The 23,780-nt window shown below is 52.5% G+C and overlaps 1 protein-coding gene across 5 annotated transcripts in view; it reads right to left on the reverse strand.

Annotated features, from left to right (window-relative positions):
- Positions 1 to 23,332, reverse strand: part of Syt7 (synaptotagmin 7) — a 62,026-nt gene extending 38,694 nt beyond the window's left edge. For 2 of the 5 annotated variants that reach the window (XM_029472667.2, XM_029472665.2), the window contains exon 1: positions 22,848 to 23,332. In XM_029472667.2, the coding sequence (XP_029328527.1) occupies positions 22,848 to 22,878 (31 nt within the window). In that variant the 5' untranslated portion in view covers positions 22,879 to 23,332. The remainder of the gene's footprint in view (positions 1 to 22,847) is intronic. The other 3 variants (XM_021152360.3, XM_029472668.2, XM_021152359.3) reach the window with 3 other exon arrangements.
- Between the last annotated feature and the right edge of the window lie 448 nt (positions 23,333 to 23,780).

A 23,780-nucleotide genomic window follows, 5' to 3' on the forward strand; every position in this document is an offset into this window, starting at 1 on the left:
CGGAGAAAAAAAGCAACAAGGAGCATACATGAGCTCTAAATATGTGTGCACGGGGATGTGTCCTAAATCAAGAGGATGCAGTTTATTTACAGAGGAGCCTGCATGGGTTTCTTGGTGCCAGTGATTGTGGTAATTAAGAGTTGACGATATCTGTCTGGTCCTGGTTCCTGTGGTTTTAGCTTATGCCTCTCTTCTCCTCTGGGTCACTTGTATATGGGCCTCACAGAGGCGGTCATTCTCAGCTCTCAGACCCCCAGGCTCCCTCCCACAACCACTTGCAGCACCCTGGGGAGCCTATTTACTACCCATTCTTTCTAGAAGGCTGTTTGGGTCAAACCAACATCTGAGAGCTCCCAAGGACATGTCACCCTCACACAGCCGTCACCAGGCCCCTGCCTGCCAACCTACAAAGTCCACTCCTGTACCAAATGTTCATTCTAAATCATAGGCAACTCCCGATGTGCAGCAGTGAGCTCTGGCCATGGACAAGCCCTAATGTCTGGAACCTCAGTGTCATATATGTGAAAGGTACTTCACCTATAGGGACAACATCATCCTCATGACAGCAAATGAGATAAATGTTATAAATTAGTTTCCATTTACAGATAGGGTAACTGAGGCTTAGAGGGCTTGGACATTATGTTCAGTTTCTCAGCTAGTGGATGAGAACTGATGTTCAAGCCCAGACAGTCCGGCTCAGAGTCCATACTCTTTGCCTTGGATATTGGTTTGTGGTTGTCAAAGTGTGCTCTTTGGAACACCTAGTGTTCCCTGGACTCTTTTTTTTTGGGGGGGGGGCGCTGTAGAGATAGATTCTGAGCAGAGAAGGCTGAAGGCCTCTTCAATCAAATCAGCATCATTTCCCTTGGCTTTACATCTTGGGCTTTTGTAGAAAATTACATTTGAAGAAGGGGATGCTGAGCAAAGTTGAATCCTTCTGGAATGGTGGCTCAAGGGTCTCCTGCAGCGTGGATGCTATTATCATTCAAGGAGCCGACCCCTCCCCCACAAGATCTCTCAGACCCCTCAGCATCCTTTGCACAGCCCTTGAAGGCAGAGTGAAACAAATGCTTGCCATTACAGATTGCACTGATGTTGGAAATAAAAGTGACAAGGTGTCCTTGGCCAGCATGCCCTCAAGTGCTGTTACCATCAAGGGGCACAAGCGTGTTCTCGCCTGCCAGCCAGAAGAAATCATTCCCGGAGGATAGAGTCACTGTGTCCCTAGGCTGCGAGGGACCTTGGAAGTCAGAGTCAGGCCCCATGATGCATGATCCCCTCTGGATAGCCCTGGTGGTGACAGGGAGCTGTTCCTGCAGGAGACTGGCTCTCCTGCAGACACCATTGAAAAGGCTGCTGAGGCTTGTGCTTAGTCCAATCTGTCTCCCTGGAACTTGCAGCCGCAGTCCCCAGCCTGCCCTAGGGCTGCTCTGCCACATGACAGGCCTCTGAATCCCTGCCGACAGTTCTCATGTCCCCTTCAAGTCTTCTCCAGGCAAAGCCGCACTAGCTCTCTCTATCCCTTCCTCAGATGACATGCATGGTTTCAAGTCCCCTTAACGTCAGCACATTAACATTTGAGGAAAGAAATGTTGCAGCCCTAGTCAGCCTATGCCCAGAGTGGAGTTCCACGACCTCTCCTTGGGCAGAGGAGACATCCCGGGTCCCCAGGGGTGAGACAAAGACAAGGGCAGACAGACGACATTGGGAGACCTGGGAGGCAGGGCAAACCAGGAGCTAAGCAGAACCAGCCTGTTGGGCCAACTGTAGGGGTGTTCAGGGAGGGAGGGATGGGCTCAGGAATGATGCTGCCCCTCTGCCCAGGCCTGTATTGGACAAGTCACCACATGGAAACTCAGCATTCACAATCAAACTGAGTCCTGCCTTCCTGTCTATAGCACCCCCAAGCAAATGTGAGAGAAAGAAGGCCCAGCTGCCCATGCATTGAACTCTCTAGTAGATAACTCCTGTGGGGTAGAGATTGGCTCCTTCCATAACCCCATTCCATCATGGAGGGTAAAAACCTGGTACACAGGAGGCGTTCAATAAATACTTTTTGGAAGAATCAATGAGGAAGACTCCCAGGCCTCTAGGAGTAAGACTAGCCCTGGGAAGATGCCATTTATTAAATAAGCACCCAGTGTGTACTACACTTCAGGACCTGTGAAGACAGAGGCTGTCAGTGCTGCACTCACTCCAGTATCCTTGGTGACACACAAAGACGTGCTCAGTAAATATTTGTTGAATGTGTTCAATGCCTGCATATGTTATCTCATTTGTCACCCAAACACGATAGAAGGGAAGAGATGGGAGAGGCGTCAATGACAGTATTGGAGCCTCCCTCTTCTACACACACACACACACACACACACACACACACACACACACACACACGGGCATCCACCCACATTCCAAACTAGGACCCTGTTTATTCTTTCTCTGAACTAAACTTCGCCCTACAAACCCATGAGTTGTCAAGATCCCAATGAAAACACCTCCATGAAGCCTTCCTTAATCTGCCCAATGAGAATTGATGTCATCTGTTTCAGCGTTCCCATTACGCTGTGCCTGCAACATCCTTTAGAGTGTAGTGATTAAGCTGTGGCTCTAGAATCAGACTTCTGGGCTCAAATTTTGGCTCAGACTCATCCCAGCCATGTGACCTAATCCCTGCATGCCTTGGTTTCTCTACCTGTGAGCCAGGGCTAATAATAGCACCATTTTCCTTGGACTACTGAGAGACTAACAGGAATTAGCACAAATAATGTGCTTAGCACAGTGCCTGACATAGAGTAAGCAGTAAATGCTGGCTATTATCATAGCATTACTGCATTGTGCCCTGGACCAAAGATATCTGAGGCAGGGAGCTGGGCTCACTGAGAAGTGAATGAAACACCGAACGGGGTCCATTCTCATTTCTCCCCAGGTCAGCAGAGGCCAAGGGTCACATTTTATTGGGTTCTTTGCTATCTACCCCCCTGCCCTAGGATGTAGCCCTGTAGAAGCTTAACGACAGCAGACATCAGTGGGTGCTTCTAGAATAGAGGGGGAAGGGCTGGGACATGGGAGATGTGGGGCAGGGGCAACAGCTGGAAGCCAGGCTGGGCCTCAGGTGTGAACTGCAGACCCAGTGCAGTCCTTGGTAAAGCTTTGGTTCCACTGCCTCTCATCTCCTCGGCAAGCCATGATTTATGGATGAACAGAATCAAACAGGACTGCGGGCTGCTGGGATGCCCTGGGGAAGCTGCTTGAGAGGCAAGTGGACTTCTGAGGGCAAGCTCACTGGCTGCCTGGTAGGAGAAGGGCAGGTATACGCACAAAGAACACAGATACAGGCACTGTAGCTCTCTCGTGTACACCCACAGCACAGAGACTCATCTCTGACACAGATACTCATACTTAAGCACACATATTACTGTGTATACATGGCCCGGTACACGGCAGATGTATGGCCCACTCTGTCACTCATGAGGCCTGGGCTTTCAGGTGCTTCCTCTGGCATGGAATTCTCACTCCTGAGTTGTTTGCCATTTGTTCACTCGCATAGTCTCTCCTCCTTCCTTCCGAGGAACAGCAGAGGAGGTATTGTAAGGCTTCTTGGAAGCTCGTGATCTGGGCTCAATCCCCAGGCCCATCTTTGTCCACATGCATAACCCGTGCAAGGCACACAGTAGGTCTCAGTGTTCTCCCTTCCAATGTTGGACGTCAGTCCTGCACTCTCCTGGTGTGATGCTGTCAGGACTCAATGACAGCTAACATTCACTGGGGACACCTAGTGTGACAGATACCACACCAGGGAGTTTGTGTATATAATCTCTAGAACCTATTTAATATCCCCAACTGACAGGGGAAGAAGCAGAGGCTTGGAGAACCAACATCCTTGAGCCTGTGATTTCCCACCCTGCTACTGTGACCTCCCTCTGAGTGAATGGATGTCAGGAGATATGCTCTACTGTACTGCCTGGCCACACCCATTTCCCTCCTTCCCACTGCACCCAGGCCAGACATTTCATGCCTGGGAGACTTTGCATGGTGCATTAGGTTCCATTGTTGTGATCACCTCAATGACCAAAATCAACGTGAGGGAGAAAAGGTTTACTCCATCAGTGAAGGAAGTCAGGGGAAGAACTCAAGCAAGGAAGGAAATGCAAGGTAGAAACGGAAGCAGAAGCCATGGATGAATGCTGCCTCTAGGTTTACTCCTCCTGGCTAGCTCAGTTTGCTTTCTTATGCACCACAGGACCATTTGCCCAGGGGTGGCACCACCCGCAGTAGACTGGGCCCTCACACAGCAATCAGTAATTAAGGAAATGCTCTACTGACTTGCCTACAGGCAATCTGGATGGAAACATTTTCTTAAGATTACCTCTTCCTAGATATTCTAGGTTTGTGTCAAGTTGATTGGATGATTGGTACTTACGGTCTTTTCTTCACGGTACTTGACCAAAGATGGGCTTTATGACTCCCATAAGCCTTCACTTCTTCCTTCCTTCCTTCCTTCCTTCCTTCCTTCCTTCCTTCCTTCCTTCCTTCCTTCTCTCTCTCTCCCCCATCTTTCTTTCTTGTATTTTTTGAGGTTTTTAAACTTGTTTATTGTTATTTCATATGCAACGATGTTTTCCCTGTGTGAAGGTATCAGATCCCCTGGAACTGGAGTTAGAGTGGGTGCTGGGAATTGAACCCGGATCCTCTGGAAGAGCAGCCAGTGCTCTTAACTGCTGAGCTACCTCCCCAGCCCTCCCATAGGCCTTTCTATATACTGGAACTATGATAGCTCACAATTTGGGTGAGCTCTCTCTATGGCTCTCTATAGATCTCTCATAATTAGCTCTCTATATCCTTTCCACGCTGGAAGTACCTGGAGGGCTGAGACCCCAGATCCATGATCTCTGCAGCGAAACATCCACAGAGATGCTGTGGAGATAATTACTAAATAAATGCCTGCAACCATCCAGTTCCAGGAAAGACCTCTTCCCTCAGGAAGCCCTCCCCAAGAACAAAGCAGTGGGTGTCTTTCTCCAAGAAGAACTAACTGACATATCTCATTCCTTTTTCTTGGGCATAGATCTGTTCCCTCAACCAAGGCCATGGAGGTAATACCCTGTCTTCTTGTTGCTCATATAGCACAGATCATGCTATAGGGGGACTATGGGGTCCACCAGAAATCTACACACAGACTCCCTTACCAAAATTCACTCACATATGTACCCATAGATGGTGACATGCATACTGTCTGTGCCTACTCCTTCTCATCCTTTCCTGGAGGCTTTTCTGGCACCCCCAGCTTGCATGCCACTGACCTTTTTGTTTTGTTTTGTTTTGTTTTGTTTTTTCAAGACAGGGTTTCTCTGTGTAGTCCTGGCTGTCCTGTCCTCACTTTGTAGACTAGGCTGACCTCGAACTCAGAAATCTGCCTGCCTCTGCCTTCCAAGTGCTGGGATTAAAGATGTGCACCACCATCGCCCGGCACCACTGACCTTCTTACCAAGTACTTTCAGTAATAGTTGTTGATAACATGAGTCAGGTCCACAGCCCTCAGTACTTATTTGAAAGCAAATCTCCTTTGGGGAGTGTATGTGAGACAGGGTTTCTCTGTGTAGCTCTGGCTGTCCTAGAACTCAGTATGTAGACCAGATTGGCCTCGAATTCATAGAGACCCTGCTTCTGCCTCTTGAGTTCTGGGACTAAAGGTATGAGGTCACTACACCTAAATGAAAGTAAATCTCGTATGCCCATTTTACAGTGAAGGAAACTGAGAGTCAGAAGGACTCAGAGACTGCCCTGGAACACATAACAAGAGAGAGATAAAAGCAGATAGGACATGAGGTCTTCAGGACCTATGTCCCATGGCTCTCCTCTATGCTACCCTAGGGATGTTGTTTCTTAAAACACTCCATGGCTAGAGGGAAGAGAGAGACTGGACACTGGATAAAGAAGTTAGGGGAAGGGCTTGTCCTGGCTAGATTTTTGTTTGTTTGTTTTTTGTCAACTTGACACAAGCTAGAATCATTTAAGAAGAGGGAACCTCAACTGAGAAATGCCCCCGCCAGACTAGCCTATGGGCAAGCTTGTGGGGCATTCTCTTAATTAATAATTGATGTCGGAGGGCCCAGGCCACTGAGGTGCTATCCCCTGGGAGGTAGCCCTAGACAGTACAAGAAAGCAAGCTGAGGAAGGCATGGAGAACAAGCTAGTAAGCAGTGTCCCTCCATGACTTCTGCCCCCAGGTTCCTGACTTGAGCTCCCACCCTGACTTCTTTCAATGATAAACTGTGCTATGGACCTGTGAGATAAAAATAAACCATTTCCTTCCCAGGTTGCTCTTGGTCGTGGTGGGTTTTTTGTTTGTTTGTTTGTTTTTATTTTTTGAGACAGGGTTTCTCTGTGTAGCCCTGACTGTCCTGGAACTCACTTTGTAGACCAGGCTGGCCTCAAACTCAGAAATCCTCCTGCCTCTGCTTCCCAAGTGCTGGGATTAAAGGCATGCACCACCACTACCTGGCTTTGTTTGTTTGTTTGTTTGTTTTTTGTTTTAATCACAACAATAGAAACCCTAACTAAGACAGGTCTCCTTCTCAAGAACTGCCCAGAGGGAGCCATAGCTGAGTTTCCTCAGCACTTCAGACACCCCTCTGGCATAGGATGCTTACAGACCTTCCCCCAGGTGCTGGCCTGATAAAGCATTCTCAATTGGTAGAGGCTCAGAAGAAGCCCAGAAGAAGTCCCAGAAGAAGCTGGGGCCAGACGCTGGGCTAGCTGGGAGTGGAAAGAACAGAGTAGTCTGAGACCGTGCCCAGGGCTCCATCACCGGTACTGATTAGGGCACAGACACTATGAGAGAGGGAGAGAGGGAAAGAGAAAGAGAGAGAGAGAGAGAGAGAGAGAAAGAGAGAGAGAGAGAGAGAGAGAGAAGGGCAAGGGAGAGGAAGAGGGAGGGAGAGAATGAGTGAGAGTGAGCGCAGTGCAGAGTGTTGGGGGTGGTTGGGTCTAGTCTGCCAGCACCTTCCCATCCTGAGCCCACCTCCTCCCACCTGATCCTGCACTAGGCAGTGCTTCTCTCAGCCCCCAGGATGCCACTCAAGGCAGAAAGCCATGAAAGCTGGAATCAGGGCTTCCCACATAAAGCCCCCTTCCAAATGAATGCTGAGCATATGGAAACTGGGGAGGGGTGGCATTTACAAGTAGACTGAGCTACCAGCCTGGGGTAGGTGATGTGGACATGGAGAAGGGACATTTGGGGTACTTATGTCACCTCCCTTCTTCCTCTAACCCAATACACACCAGAAAGCCAAGATGTGGTGAGAAAGGAAGACAGAACAAGTGAAGCCAAACCCTGAAGCCCAAGCAGGCAGGCAAAGCCCCGCTGCTTGGCATTCGGTAGAATTTTATGTCCTCTCTTCACTCTGAAACTCCTCCTTCCAGGCCACCCACCTTGGAGCCTGGCAGCTCTCTCCTTGCAAGGGGAAGAGAAAATGAGATGGGTGGGAGAAAAGGAAAAGGAAAAGGAAAAGGAGGGGAGAGAGCCCAGCGTGCCTTTCAAAGGAAAGCTGGATCTTGCCCTCCCCCATGCCCTCCCCCATGCCCTCCCCCATGCCCTCCTGGACATCCTCCCTGAGCGTCCTTCAGGAAGCCCACAACACCTTGGGACTCACCTGGGGCAAGAACAAGGGAAAGCCTGAGGGGGATTGTTTTGGAAAGTTACAAGTAACTGAAAATAGGGGCTTAACACAAGCAAGCCTTCTCAACCTTGACTGTAATAAAAACAGATAATGCGCGAGTGAGCTAGGGCGAGCATGCTGGCAGGGGCCGCAGAGGCCGGGCTGCATGCAGACAGTTTAGAATTCAGAAGGGGTGCCAAGTGAGTAAACAGCGAATGGGGGATTATCCGGATGGGCCAGGATCTGGTCCAGCAAGAACTGGATAGGGACATGTCAGGATGCACAACACTCAGACTCCTCCACAGAGGGTGAGGCCTGCGGGGCAAGCTACAGGGTTTATCCACACCTTCCCTATTTCTGCTCTCTCTTCCGGCAGACATCATCATGGCCTGGGGAATAACGGCTCACATTTGTACTGTGTGGAACAGTTTGTGGAGTGCTGGACAGCTTACCAAAGGTTTCACATCCATTACCGCACTTAATGGAGGTCAGGAGGGCATCCTCTGTCCAGTAACCTCCTCCCCACACCACAGCCACTCTCACCTCCCACAATTCCTGGCTTAGGGAGGCCTGGAATTGCTGTGTGCTGGCCTTCAGCCTCAAAAGAATAGGAAGGGAGACAGGCCATCTGCAGATCACAAAGAACTGCCGAGGCCAGAAGCCACCGGGATCAAGGCCATTCAGGATGGACAGGTTCAAGTGTCAGATCTGTGCAGGGTATCTAGCCAGTGATCCAGGAACCTGCTGCTCTCCCTGCCCACCTTGTTCCCAAAGCTGATGAGCTGCCTGGGTAGCCATGAAAACGATCACATCCATCAGACAGCAGGAACCCAAGAAAGGAGGAGCTCACAGGAAGGGCCTCTCCAGCAGGAGTGTGGAGCGGGGGCAGGATCAGGGATGTGTGATGATTAAGTACAAGCCTTGACCACTAGTTACTCCTATGAATAATGCATTGTTGTGCCTTGGCCTAAATCAGCATCTTATTGTTATTAATAATACACGGCAGCACAGAGGCCTGGGTTGGAACGCTATGTTGTATCTCATTGGAGGATCTCAGAGCACTGCACAGTTCTTCAGTACTGATGACTCAACTTCACCTCCCCAGGCTATAGGCTTCGTTATGGGCCAGGAAGGGCACCTGTCCTCTCTGACTTCCTCCCACCTGAGGCTTGGAGCCACGAAGGCCACAGGAGAGAGGACTCATCCATCCTGAATTTCAAATCCTCGGCCAGGGTTTGGGGTGGGGGAGGGGAGTACACTTAATCTTTGCCAGCTCAAGGGCTCTTGAAGAAGCAACGTTACATGAAGCACCTTCCAGAGATGTTTAAGAAGGAAAGAGGTAGTTAGAGAGGGACTCCACACTGCTGGGGATCTGAATCCAGCTCTACTACGCATCAGCTGTGTGACCTTGGGCTACTCACTCACCTCTCTGTTCTCAGACTTGTCGCTAGAACTTAGAGTGTCTGAGATTCCCTAGTGTGTTATTTCACTATATTACAAGATATTGTCACAGGGTTAGTGATTTGGAAGATGAGTGACTCGGTGCTTTGGTGCTGCCCTTGGTACTGAAACAGATGTGGCCTGGATATCCCTGTCCTTGGTGCTGAACATTCCTCTGTCTCAGAACTGTGACCTCCTCTACACCGCCCCTCTGATTGTTCCTAGAGAGGAAGACTCAAGAGACTAGAACCTTTTCACAATTACAGTGCTGTAGCTTTCTCTTTGTCAGTTCCTTCCTAACCAAACCCCAGCTGGAGCCATGAGAAGACCTCCAGAACTCCTTTTCTTTAGATGGTGTGGTCCCATCGAGTCACAAGTCTCTCCGCCAATACAAAAGACCGCACCCACTTCCCTCTAGGGCAGCCTGCCACACTGCCTCCTGGTGGCAGTCTTGGAACCTGCACTCAGAGCAGGAGCACAGAAGGTCCCCAGTGGTGGTGCAGGAGCACAGGGAAGAAGCGGCAGACGGCTTGGCCCCCGCCGCCCCCTCACCGCTCCCAGGGCAATCTGGCATGCTGAGCTTGCATCATTGCCCAACATAAGCACGCTCCAACTAGTCTGTCCTTGCCTTGGTCTGGTTAGATGCCATGCTGTCCTGGTCACAATGCAGACTGAACAATGCAGATGACCAAACTGCACCAAGCAAAACTTGCTAATTCCTCCTCTAGGTGGTGGGTGGTGTTGACATGACAAACATCAACCTTTCCTCCCACTACGTGGCCAGAAAATGCCTATAATTTGCTTCCCTCGGGGCAGAGGCTCCTTACCTCACAGCCACCTGAAGGAGACGCTTCTCCCAGCCCTTCCCTAGACTAAAGTGAGGAGCTGGGTGAGGCCAGAACCACAAGACACTCCTAGTCTACAGGTGAGAGGCTCTTTATGAAGTAGCTGTGTTTGGTGACTCTGAATTGGTTGAAGTTAGCCTGGCTGCCTGGAGAAATTCCCCCAAGCACCCAAAACAAAAGGCAGGGATGGGAGCTAGGGGCACAGCTCAGTTGGTAGAGTGCTTGCTTAATATGCGCCAGGTCCTAGGTCTGGTTCCCAGCGCATCATAAATGGGGAATAATGGTTCGCACCTGTAATTTGGCATTCAGGATGTGGAGGCTGGAGGATCAGGAGACCAGTTTGGGGATACCTGAAACCCTACTTCAGAATGAACAAACAAAGCAAAGCAGATGAAACCACCATAGACAATACTGAACCACAGCTTCTCTTAATTCAGGGAAAGGAGTGAAGTCAATTTACTTTAATTACAGTAAAGCTATCTAGTACCATTCATTGAGCACTTATTATATGCTAAGCACCATACTAAGAGCTCTGCAAACATCACATCCTCTAGCCTTACAAACACTCGCAGGAGGAAGCATCACGCTCAGTCTCTTATATGTGAAGAAAGCGGGGCTTAAAGAGCTGGAGCGATCCATCCTCTGAGGTGATGCTGCTGGTGGACAAGAACCCTGTCATGGGAAGCCTGATCTTTACTCAATCAGCTATCTCCCAACATTTCAGAGGCCTCACTATCCTTTGGGTATCTGCAGGACCACCCTCCTCGTGCCCCACCCTGACCTCAGCTGAGAGCCACATGGACATGGGTGAGACAGTAACACCTTGCACTCGGCAGTATGTGTAACCTTACTAAGTGTTGTCATAGCCACTGACTAAACTCAACCTCATGACACTGAGGATGGAGGGCAGGCAGGAGTGACCTGGCTTTGACTTTACAGGGGTCAACACTAATGCTCAAATGAATGAGTAGCTTGCCTTAGGTCACATTTTTAGTCAGAACTCAGTTGATGGTGGCGAGCCTGCTAGCTCAGTGCTTTCTTCCCACTTGCTCATGGCTGGGGTCCTGGCACACAAGGCAGAAAAATCCTTGGGGGCTTCCTTTCCTAAGAGGCTTTCTGAGGCCCTGACCTGGGCTGCTTTCCCTCTCCCTGCTCCCCAGGGGCCACCAGCTGGCTCAGCTTTAAGTTGGAGTCTTGGAGTCTCATTCTAAATGTTTTTTTTTTTCTTCCAGGCAATTACCTCCTGCTAATTAGGAAGCGTGGTTGCCAGTCCCAGGGCCCTGGGCTGACCCCTTTCTCAACCCACAGGAATGAGGGTGTGTAGAGGGAGGGAGTGGCGGCACTAGTCACGAAAACGTCCTGGGTCAGGGCTGCTCAGGGTAGTGGGGGCAGTGGAGGGTCAAGTTGTTTCAAGGACAAGAAAGAAGGGAAGGGAAGATGGTAGTAGCTAGGAGCCGGCCCCTGAATGGCTGTGAGTCAGGAGACCAGAAGCCAGAAGCAGCCTAGATGTACCCATGCAGAGTAATAGAGACCTGTGCAGCTGAAGGGGCCAAGCTATCTGGAGAAACAAGCTATCTGGAGCTACAAGGAAAGGAAGAGAATGGATGAGACAAAGGAAGGAAAGAAGACGGGAAGAATCTAAAGAGCAGACACAGAGACAGACATCTCTCCCTTCTTCAGAGAGGAAAAAGAAGTCACCCCACAAAATAACCAAGATTACAAAAGAGGATGGCAGAGGGAGTCGCTGGGAGACTCCAAGAGGGAGAAGGAGAGGAGGAGGGCAGGAAAGAAAGAGAAACCACTGGAAGAAAACCCCAGAGGACTGGAAAATTGGGGAGGCTGGCTTGGAGTGGCAGCTCCCAGAGTCCCAAGAAGGGCTACCTCTACATCATTGTCCTTGAGCTTCCTCAATGTCAGTACGCAGCCAGCTGGACCTGTGCACCCTCCTACTCAGCCACAGGTGAGGGTGGGCACCACGGCAGTCCACCAGCTAGCTCCTGCCCCAGATGTTCCACATTATGGGGGACAACCAGCTGATTTTCCTCCAATGCTAACTTGTAGCTCCTTCCAGTGGGCTGAGCCAGGGGACCCTCCGGGTCACAGTAATGTGACTGGAGCAGATGGGGCTGTATGCTCCAGTCTATCTGTGTCTCAGCAGTAGGGTCAAAGCACAAAGAGGTAGTGTTTGGCCAAGGTCAAACAGAAAGTGGGCGAGGAAGTGGGGCACAGAGGACTCAAGCACTAAGTCCCCGTGGTGGACAGCAGATGAATGTAGATCTTGACTGTCAGCAAGTCAGGCCTCGATCAAATTCCTGTGGCGTGTAGTCCAAGGGAGCAAGGGTGGCCAAGGGATTGAAAGAGAAGTCAAAAAAGGAGGGTTGAGTAGGAAGGTTCTGCATGGGCAACAATGGCAGCTAGCCCTGCTGAGGACTTACAAGGCAGAGTGTGCCACTTGCTTAACATGTGATGTGTGGGCTCCCATTTGATCCCCATGACAACCCTATCCTCCTGTTATAGTGAAGAAACTGAGACTCGAAGGGCTACTTGTGAAATGGTTCCAACTTGGTGGCCAGCCAGCCATCGTGAGGCCACTAGCCAGAGACCCCTTTATTGTGGCACTATCTGAGTTCCCAATTCTGAAAATCTAGGCCCAAAATGCCAATGGGGCTGCAGTTTTTCCTGCAGCATAAAAGTGAGCAGGCTCACAAGGTCCCACATTTTAACGAGTCCCCTTTAAAGCACTGTGGCCTAGGTTCTAGTCTTAGCTCAGCCACTCACTTACTGTGTGACTTTAGAAAGATCATTTGCCTTCTTTGAGTCTTGCAGCTCTCACCTGTAACATCTAAGAGTAGGGGCCAGATAACAGTGACAGCTCATGCATGCATGGTTTACTCACTAAGGAGCCCCCTGAGGCAGAACTGAGATCTCCATTTCATAAACAGGAATGGAAGCACTGCAAGGTTAAGGTGACAAAGCGAATCAGTGCACAGCAGATCTGGGGTATGAGCCCCATTATTTGTACGTCTGTGTGTACAGGTGCCTACATGTATGGGTGGGGCACACACACACATACATACACACATACGCACACACACACACACACACACACACACACACACACACATTTGCATGTACACACGTGGAGACCAGAGAACAACCATGGGTGTTTTTCCTTAGGAGCAGTTCACCTTGGTTTTTATTTTATGTTTATTAGATCTTTGTTTTCTTTTTATTTTGTCTGGGGGACATGCAGGTTCCACAGAATGCATATGGAGGTCAGAGGACAACTTGTAGTAGCTTTTCTTTGTTTAGATCACGTGAGTCTGGGGCTGAGCACAGGCTTGGTGGCAGGTACGTTTACCCTCCTTGCTTTGCCTATTTTTTTTGTTGTTGTTGTTTTTGGAGTTTTTTCTTTTTCTTTTCTTTCTTTCTTTCTTTTTTTGAATCAGGGTCTCTCACTGGTCTAGAGCTTAATGAAGTGCCTAGGCTGGTGGTCAGCATGCCGCCTGTCTCTGCATCCCCAGTGCTAAGATTACAAGGATGTCCCACTGTGCCAGGATTTTGTTTAAAAATGTATATCTGGGGAATTGAACTCAGGTCCTCATGCTTCATGGCAAGCCCTTTACTAACTGAGCAATCTATCTAGCAATCTATCTCTCGCTAATTTTGACCTAGCGTCCCCATGCTCTGCCTGACACTGCACATTCTTGGTTGTTTCCCTGCCTGTGGCTTATCCTTCTTTACCTACCTGTTCATCTGTTCTTAATCAGTATGTACCTAGAATAGTCATGCTGGGTCACACATGCCCACACATATTCCAACACCAAGATGAGGCCAACTCTAGTATGCATTTATGCATATGCATACACACACACACACACACACACACACACACACACACACACACACACACCCCTCTCTGGGTTCTGGTTGGTTTGTGGAGACCTCGTGCCATGCTGCACTGCATAGCCACGTGGTAGTGACGTGGGCCACCACACCCTCTCTCCTCTGCTTCCCTCTAGTGCCTGGGTGGCTGGCTCACCACGTCACACACCTGCTGGCACCCCCATCCCCACTGCCTTCCTCACGCCTCTCCTCTAACAGAAGCAGGCACCTTCTCCAGGAAGGAAGCAGGCTCAGGCACAGCCTGGCTCCCACAGCCTCAAGATGCCAGCCAACTCGGGGGTGGAAAGGGAGAGAAAGAGGCATCAGCATGAGGTTCTGGGGGCCTTTGGGTCTATGGTTCCTACCAAGGACCAAGCCTTCCCTCGGTTCTAGCTGTCATAACTCAGCTCTCACAACCCTAGGGATGCCAGCCCCACCTTAGTCATTTCCACAAATAAGACAGATGGGGGACATGGGAACAGAGGGTCTAGCCCTCACTCCCAAGCAGGACTATGGTACCACCAGGGCTCTCTGGCTGAGTTTTAACTGCACCCCTCCACCCCATCCCTGGTCCCTACGCTCTCTCCTCCCCCTGCCCAAACATCTCAGAGTTCTGGGTATTTTTAGGCCTCAGCTGACAGGCTGTGAAATCACTCCCTTCGCACCTCCCCAACCAGGCGGGGGCTGGAGAGGGAGGAATGAGGTTGGGGAGGGCCACACAGACAATTCATTGGGCTCCTCCCAAGCTGGCAGGTGCCAAGCAGGGTGTGAGGGGCTCCTCCTCTTTTCCCCAGATCTTCTGGCAAGAAGATCTTTCCACATTGCCTGGAGAAGAATGGAAAAGAAAGGATCTCTACTCCATTCAGGGGCAGGAGAATAAAGGGTTTATAGGGACAGCCCTAAGCACTAAGGAAGATGCTGGGGATACCCTCTGAGTCCGGCTCTGCAGCCAAACCAACTCTAAGCACTCCCTTCTAAGAGATGGGCTGAGAGACAGGCTGGCCGGGATCCTAGTAGGATAAGGGAAGTGTTAGGCAGCGTATCTCAGTGGTTACCACTCAGCCTATGGAGTAAGAATGACTCAAATTCTTTATCCTGCTTTGTAGGATGGCCCAGCCAAGATCCTCTAGCTTTCTGGTCATCAGCTTCCTCACCTATACAACCTACGCTAGCTGTGAAGTTTAGATTAAAAAGCAAGGTGGTACGCACACACACACACACACACACACACACTCCCTCATGCATATATATGTATGCACACACACTCAAATGTATGTATGCGCATATGGACTCAAATGCCAACATGTGTGTATGCTACCAAAATCTCAGTGTAAGTCTATTTGCCCTGGGATGTCTGCACCCAAGGGAAATAAGAAGATATATTTATACCCTGCTGGAAATGGACCCCTGTGCTTGGGCATGGGAAAGGGGGAGGGGTGCCCTGCTTAGCTGTCATGGAGACAGTTTAGTGCTGTTGGGACTCTGGAGCCCAGATCTGGAGGCTTGAGTGACTTTTGTGGTCCTGTTATGGCCTGTCCCTGATACCCAAAACGGGCATGGGATGCAGACCAATCAATAGGAATATCACCTATGTCTCTGGGGCCCTGTAACTACTACTCCCCTTGGCTCCCCATCCATCTCTGAAAGATGTTTTTTTTTTTGTCTAATGACCCCAGTGCTAGAACACCTTTTCAGGGTCTTTACTGATGCCCATCCAGACTGGCTGGCATCTAAATGCCCACACCCACAGGTTTGCTAAGGTCAGAGCCCGAGTAACCTGGCTTTGGGCTTGACCATGTTTAGGTGAGAGAATGTGGCAGAAGGACAGAGACAGAGATGGGCAGGTATGTCTCCTGGTGAGACCCATCCCTCACACTACCACACTGATGCAGTTCTTTACAGACATCTGTTCAAAGGGCTTCCATTACCTTAAAAAAAAAACCAAAAGTGGGGATGTGATTTGGTAGAATTTTTGCCTGCCATGAATCCCCAGCACTTCAAAATCTAGATGTGGTGGTATAAACCTACAATCCCAGCACTTGGGAGGCAGAGAGGTAGGAAAACTAGACGTCCAAGGTCCTCTCGGGCTATGGTAGAAATTCCAGGCCAGTCTGGAATACATGAGACTCAGTTGCTCCCTGGGTCAATAGCCCAGGCCTAATTTATCTTCCCAAGCCTTACTCCAGGCTACTACATTCCTTAGGGTCTCCCTTCCAGCCATGTTTGGGCACTGGTCACTGCCGCCTCAACTGGCCAAGCCCTCTCAGGTTCCTGTGCCTTTGCACCTTGCCAAATGCCTGACCTATGCTTCTTCCTACAGCAAGCTCTTATTTGGTCTTCAAGATCCAAAGCGCTGTACCCAAAGCTCTTGGATCCTGATGCACGCCTAGAATCCCAAACTGACTTCTAATTCCAAGTCCTCGCCAGGGTATGCTGATGACGGATATGTAATACGTTTAGAAGAGTGCGTGTCACACAGCGAGCACTCCGCAAATCCGTGCTACATTGACAGCTATTCCCCATGGCCTCAGTGAAATCCTTCCCAACTCTTGCACTAAGGCAGTAGCATGCTTGGCCTTCCCGGAGCTTCCAGAACCCCCGTCCCACACATCAATCTCTCAGTACGGGGTAATGTTGATAACAGCTGCCCTTCCGCATCAAGAGTGTTTACTACGTGCGAAGCTCTGAGATGACTGCTCTTCTTGCCTCATCTCTCCTCATCCTCCAGTCACCCAAGAAAGAAAGAATCATCATTATGCCCATTTCACAGAGGAGGAAACTGAGACGGCAGAGGAAAAATGAGACAGCAGCAACTACCTCGGCAGGAATGCACCTAGACAGCAGATAGGCCTAGGGCCCTGGTTTAAGCAAGTCATCCCTAGTGGCGTACACATAAGGCACCTAGCATATACTAAAGTACTCCACAAACAAGACATACTGCTATAGTGCTTCTGCTACTATTAGTGGTGGGAAGGTGTTGGGAGAGCCGAGAAGGAATCCTTAAGCAACATTACACCCTACTCCACTCTGGGAGGAAGAAACCAGAGGCTCAGAGGGGTCCTGGGTCTGCTACATGTGGGGTCAGGGGTTATAAGGTGGTAGACAGGGAACGCTAATATCACTGGACCTAGAGACCCCAGCGGATGCTTTGATGAGCAACTCCTCTAGGGGGCTCTGGTGTACTCAGATTGGGCAAGCAGGACAGGGCCTGCTTTGGGCTGGCCAAGCCAGCCACAGCTCTCTGGCCCTGCTGACACTATCCCGTAGTAATGAGACGGATCCAATTTGTATCCAGAGCCCCACGGGGAGCAGCTGCCGCGGCAGGGTTTGAAGTAATTTAATTGGACACATTAGCCACAGAGCTCTCTCCTCTACTCCCCTGTTTGGGGCTTCATGCAGACACCCCTTTCACACTTACCCAGCCCTGGGAGGGTGTAGGCATACACACCATCAACCAGTTAGGCCAGACTCATTGGCACCCCTCTTCTCTTTTTTCTGGGGTTCCTGGAGGCACAAGAACCAGAGGCCCCTTTTTGCTGATGCAAACCATAGCTCTGGAAGCCTCCTGAAGCTGGGACTCAGACCCTCCCTCCTGCCTCCTCCAGTGGGAAGAACAGGGTCACCCCTTTCTCTCCACTGAGCAGCCCCAGAGGCCCTCATTCTCCCGAACTCCAAGGACACTGAAGGAGCAGGGCCAGCAGCACAAGCCTGCTCTGACAACACCTTGGTTCTGTCACTATCAGGGTAACTATTGATACAGGGGACAGTCCTTCTCTTGGGGCCTGGGGGAGGGGTGCAAACACACATGCACAGAATCAGTCACCAAAACACAGATGACTTCAGTTTAACCCAGCTATATGCATACACAACATACACCACACAGACACACATACCACATACACACCACACATCAGACACAGACACAGACACACACACACACACACACACACACACACACACACACACACCACACACACAGACACACACACATACATACCAGACACACACCACACACACACACACACACTCAGCATCATGGTAATCTTGTCTCTGTATACAGAATACCCTCACAACCCATCCCATGTTCACATTCATGCCTGCTTACAACCAGGTGAAGCCCTGATCTCTGAAGATGGAAGCCAAGTTGACAGGTTGAGGGTATGGTAGGGGGTAGGCAGGATCCCTAGAGAGTCCCCACCCTGTCAGGCTGAGTACAGGGCCGGGGGGAGGGGCCCTCCCGGGAGCTTTCCATTACTGCTACCTATGCACCTCAATGCACCTTGCTATGAATACACTCATTAGCTGCTGTTTACAGCGGGCAGGGCACTCGGCACAGGAGCGCAGCTATTACGGCCAGCCAGCTGCCTCCCGCACACGCACGCACGTAGGTACACACACAGCCACCAAGCTTCTGCTAGCACCCCAGCTTCCCCTCCCCCCTCGCTGGAGCCCCACATGTTCTCTCACGTGGATATACCAATTCCCCAAACATCCCAGCCCACCATATAACTCAGTTGCAGGCCCAACCACCCCAGGTGACATACCTTTCCCTAGGGCCCCTTCCAGGTAGAAGCTGCCCAGCCTTCCCGAGCAGCTGCTGAGCCAGCCCACCTTCCTATCAAGGGTTGGGAATGCAGGCATAGATGCTGGGCGCTCTCCAGTCCCTTCCACAGGTCTCATTCTGTCTGCCAACTCTGCTCCAACCCTTGGGGAATTCTGCTGGGTGAGACAAAGTCTGGCCCTCCAGAGGCAAGTTGGACAAAGCCCAGCAGGGCTACCCCCTGCTGCCTGGAGGTCAGCACCTCCATGTCCATGGAACTGGCACGATTCGCTTGGCACCACTGGCTGGGGTTCCCTGGCAAGGGAGAAGGGTACCCAGGCTTAGCCTGGCACAGACTGGCTCCGGCACCTGGCCAGAGCAGTGACCGCCCTGATGGAGAAAGCTGACCTCATTGACCGTGAGTGCCACCTGTGGGCACTGACCATGGAATGGGGACACAGAGATGTCTGTGCCCACCTGGGATATCTCAGTGTCTCTGAGAGGCCATGGAGCCAGCTCCTCCTCCTCCACCCAGGACTGAGCCTCCCAGCCAGCGCAGGCCCCCTCACCAGCTATTCCCCTGTTGTTCTAGGCCTGATTCCCCTGGGGGAAGCAGTTATTGAAAACGGTCCATCAGATTCAATAAGGATTCAAAGTCCCTGGGAGAATAGGTGGTGGGTGGAGAGTGGGGGTGGGTGGGAGGGGACCACACGCTCCTCCTCTGTCCTTTCCCATGACATGTTTCAACATCTGGGCTGGAGGGCCCTTGCTCTGTTGCCCTTGGAGTCTGTGGGTCAGCTAGGGCCAGGACCGGCTGACCAAAGACTTCCCTTTGTTTACTTGATGCCCACCTGTTCCTCTGCCTTTTAGCCTTCCCCATAACCCCTACCACCTACCATAAGCTGGCCCATCACCATGATCCGACCTTCTGTAGCATCCTACCATCAAAGAAGGTCTTCAGGGCCATCTCTTTTCTCAACCCTTGGGTCCTTAAACACATAGCCTGATGGCCAAGCTGTCTCTAAAGGGCCATGGAACACCACAGAGCAGTCGGTGATAGCCCTGTCTCCACAGCAACTCTACAGCTTAGAGGGGCCCCTATATCCCAACCCAGTGTTAGACCTGCTCAGCCTCAAACCCTGCCATACCTGTAGGGAGAACCACATGCTCTGATGTTCTAACCTCTGCGCCAAGCCCAGGACACAGGCATTACAGCAAATGAGGCCCGGTCAGGTGGGGTCAGCTAGGGGAGGACTGTCCTTTGGAGAGCAGTTGTCAGGGAAATTGTGGGACAGTCTGGCTTTGTTGGATTTCCACACCCAGCCTTAGCCCTGGTCCCATCCATGGGCCTTATACCATAAACTTAATCTGTTCTTTCATCCCTAACTCCAGCTTCACACCAACCCCTTCATTAGACTCTGCCCTTAACTGTGCCCAGGGAGTTGATAGTTGGTTTAGACAGTAATTACCTTGCCATGTCAAGGACGCGCATGTGTGTGTGTGTGTGTGTGTGTGTGTGTCCCCTTCACCCCTAGTGGATGACCTGCCTGACAGAGTGTCTGCAGGGGACAGAATCCACTAACAGGTGGGACAAATAAAGGCTTCAGGCACTGCTGTCCAGTGGGACTAACAAAGTCCCAGAAGCCTGGTAACTGAGTAGGAAGCCCTGGGGACCTGACCTCTCTCTCCCAGCCCTTCTCTTTGGCCTTGCTCACTAGCTCACTGCAAGGTCACCTCTCCCTCCCTCCTCCTTCCCACTGCTGTCCTGCCTGTCCTGCCTGCCCACTGCAACGCTGACCCCTGCAGGCCTGCTGAGGCCCTGCCCAGCCTGGGACAGGCAGTCAGAAAGACTAAAGGAGGCAGGCCAGGCCAGCGTTGGGATGCAGAAGATGAAGGTTGGGAGGGAGAGGATAGAGGAGGCTGCAGGTAGAGGGTGGGGGGCTGGGCAGCCTGGAGCAGTAGCTCATGGGTGTATATGGGAAAGACCAGGTCTGCATTCTCCACCTGGCTCCTGACTTCTGTTCTCTTCCACCACCTCTTCTTTATAATAACAGGAGTAACAACGCCTAGGGGCCAGGGATCAGGTGGAGAGAGAATAGCAGCTGTCAGGTAAAGTCTTGGTCTTAGGATGAGCCCAATGGGGACCTGCAGAGGGAGTGAGGGGAGAGAGAGAGCGAGCCCTCTGGCACTGGTTCAGGGCATGAGGAGCAGAAGAGGATATCTTTTTTTTTTCCTTTTTTTCCTTTTTTGTAATGAAGCAACAATGGGCCACAGGTGTTCCTGAGAAGGGTAGATGAAGAGATCAGGCTGTAAGAGGTACTGGTTCCTGTGGGACCAGAGGGGAGATGAGGGACTGGTCTGAGTCTCACTGGGAATTAATCTGCATATCTCACTCCTACCTGGTGGCAGGCAAAAGGGAGGGGGACATAGGGACAGCAGAGTCTGGGAGACCTTGAGTAAGTTGCTAGGAATGGAATTCTGACATGGAACTACAGGGATTCTAAGGAGTGGATGGTGATACTAAGGGGCACAGAAGGCCCCAGAGATGCCAGAGGATCGGGATTCAAACATACCCTCCCCGATCCAACCTATTTTTGGTTCCACCAGTCCAATGCCCACACCAGAGAGAAAAAAAAACCTCACCAGCTTCCTTCACAGTCAGAAACACTCTCACCACAGGCATGGGTGGGCCCTGCAGTTTCAAGGGACAAGATGGGCAAGCAGGAAAGGGAAGGTCCAGGGGCTGAAAGCCTGTCAGAAGCAGCTACGGAATCCAGGCCCTTTGCCCGAAAGATGCTGAGCACATCAAGTTGGTCTCTGTGGAGACGGCAGAGGTGCTTGGAGGAGTGGTACATCATGATGCCAAAGTATTAGAAGGAGAGCAGTGGGTGGGTGAGGGCATGGCCCAGGGCCTGTGACCTAATCGCAATGGAGACCATCCCCACTGCACACCCCCCACTCCTGAGCTGGGCTTTGAACTCAACTAACAAGAACGAAGCAAGCAAGAGGATGCCCCTACCTCTCCCTGGGGAGAAATGTCAGGCTAGGTGGTCTGTTCAGATAGATGATGAAAAGGCCCCTCAAAGGTAATGGCCCTTCAGCCCACACCTAGAGGACATTTAGAGAAGGGCGTGAAGCTCCAGAGAAGACTGAGTCTCAGAGCCCAGTGCTGACTGAATACAGTGTCTGGCCCCCAGGAGGTCAACCTCAGTGGACTTGGACTGCCCCTGGGAAGAAGACAGCAAGTGTGGATTGGGCATAAATGGGCAAAGCCAGTGTCCAACAGCTTCCTGTGCAGAGCTTCAAGGACTTGAGTCCCCTACTGTGGAGGGTTTCGGCTTGGCCTTCTTCACAGCACCTGCCTCCCCCAGAGACCCTTGTAGGGGGAACCCAGAGAGTCTTGTAGAAGTAGGTCTTAGGCTGGAGCTTTTAGCCTTGGAGAGCAGCCCAGAAACAGACCCCGGAGGGCAGGAGGCGTGAACTAGCAGGAGTGGGGGTAGGGGGGTCCTGCTGGGTCTAGAGAAGTATCCCAGGTGGGAGCTGGAACTGAGCCTGGACAGGAGCTGAAGGAGACCTGTCTACAGGTGGGCACTGCGTGGGGGAGGCGGCAGGAGCCAAGGAGGAAATGGCAGAGCAATCTCCAGAGGAAGAAGGAGAGATTCCTGGCTTAGGCTCCAAGGATGCTAGATGGATGCTAAGCCAACAGTGGGCTCCCAAGCCACTCCCTTTCAGAAAGGCAAAGGGGTGCGGCCCCCTTCCCCCTTTCCCTGGTAGGACTGGAGTGAGTTTGGTATTCTTTGCGTCCCCCCTCCCCAAGCTTAGGAGAACACTGCCCGCCGCCCCCATTGTCATCCACTGCTGCGCTTCCTCTTCAGGTACCCCTGCCTCCCCCTTCACCGCTCCTGCGGTTCCCCACCTCCCAGAAGCCTCTATCCCCCGCCGCTGCACCAGATTCCCACTTGCCCCCTGGAGCCCTCTCAATTCACAGTTGGCACCGCAGATGACACTCCGCTCCTCTGTGCCCACATCTTGGCCCAAAGCTGCCAGGATCTTCTTTGCCCTGAGGTCCCCCAACACTGACATCCCCGGGGCACTGGTGCTGGGGAGCAGGGGGTACCTCTGAGGGCACTGCCCGGCTCCCACGGGGACAGCAGCTCCTCGCTCCGCCACACACGTTGTCCTTGGGCTGCTGGGGGTGGGGGGGAGGTCTTTGTGGGGACACTGCGAAGTCGGCCCCGGGCATCCAGCCTACCAATGTCCCGACTGCGGGGTTTGAATAAGAGTCTCTGCCACTAGAACCCACGCCCCCGGGGCACGGATGACCCTGGTAGAAAGGGATGCAATTCGTGCGGCTCCAGCCGACAGCAGCCCCAAGCTGGGGCTCCGAGACGGCGCCCAGGCGCTGCAGCCGTCCTACCCGCCGGTGCGGGGCGCCCCAGCCCGTGCGGGGTGCCCCAGCCCTCGCGGGGCCGCGCTTACCTGGGCTGGCTGCCTCCGGGTCCCGGTACATGGTCCCCTTCGTCGCCGGCTCCCTCCGGGCTCCTCAGAGCCGCCTGCGGCCGCGCGCTTCTCTGCCGCCGCTGCAGGGCATGGGGCCGGGCGACCCCCGGGGGCGGGTCCGAGGGCGGGGGCCGCGCGGGCTGCACGGAGCCGCGGAGCCGGGGAGCGGGGGCCGCCCGCCAGCCCTCCGGGCCGCCCGCGGAGCACGCTGCCGCCGCCGCCGAGCCGCGCGGAGCCTCCTCCCTCTGGCCTGCGCGCCGCGTGTGCGCGCCGGAGCGTGTGTGAGTGTGTACGAGGCGGTGTGTGTGTGTGTGTGTATGTGTGTGTATGTATGTGTGTGCGTGCGTGTGTGAGTGAGTGTGTGTGTATGTGTGTGTGTATGTGTGTGTGTGTGTGTGAGAGAGAGAGAGAGAGAGCGAGAGAGTGTGTGCGCGCCCGGGGCACCGCCGGCGCCGCCCGCCCGCCGTGGAGCGCCACGGCCACTGCCGCTGCTGCGCCCACTGTCGGCCGCGCGCTGCACTGCAGCCCTAGACTGGCCGCCGCCGCCCGGAGCCGCCCCGAGGGCACGGCCGCCGCCCCGCGCACCCTAGGCGCTCACTGGGCCCCGCCTGGAAGGACGGCGGAGCTCCACCGCTATGCTCGTCTAGTTTACGGAAGACGTGATCCATTCGGCCCGTGCACCACGGGTGGCGGTGGTGTCGCACGCCACAGGGTCGCCCAGCTGGCCACCTCCTCCGATGTGCCCTCTGACTCCGCTCCGAAAGGCGTGGAGATCCACCCCAGATTTTCCGCTCGGTGGCCACTCGAGGGCGTTAGCTCTGGACACGGAACAGCGGAGGGCCAGGGAAGAAGGGTTGGTGGGTATCAAAACCAGGAGTGGAGTATGTTGCCAGCGCTGGACCTCGGTCTGAC

This window comes from Mus caroli, unplaced genomic scaffold (genome assembly GCF_978045245.1).
Source record: "Mus caroli unplaced genomic scaffold, Mus_caroli_1 scaffold_20, whole genome shotgun sequence".
In the NCBI taxonomy this organism is placed as follows: domain Eukaryota; kingdom Metazoa; phylum Chordata; class Mammalia; order Rodentia; family Muridae; genus Mus; species Mus caroli.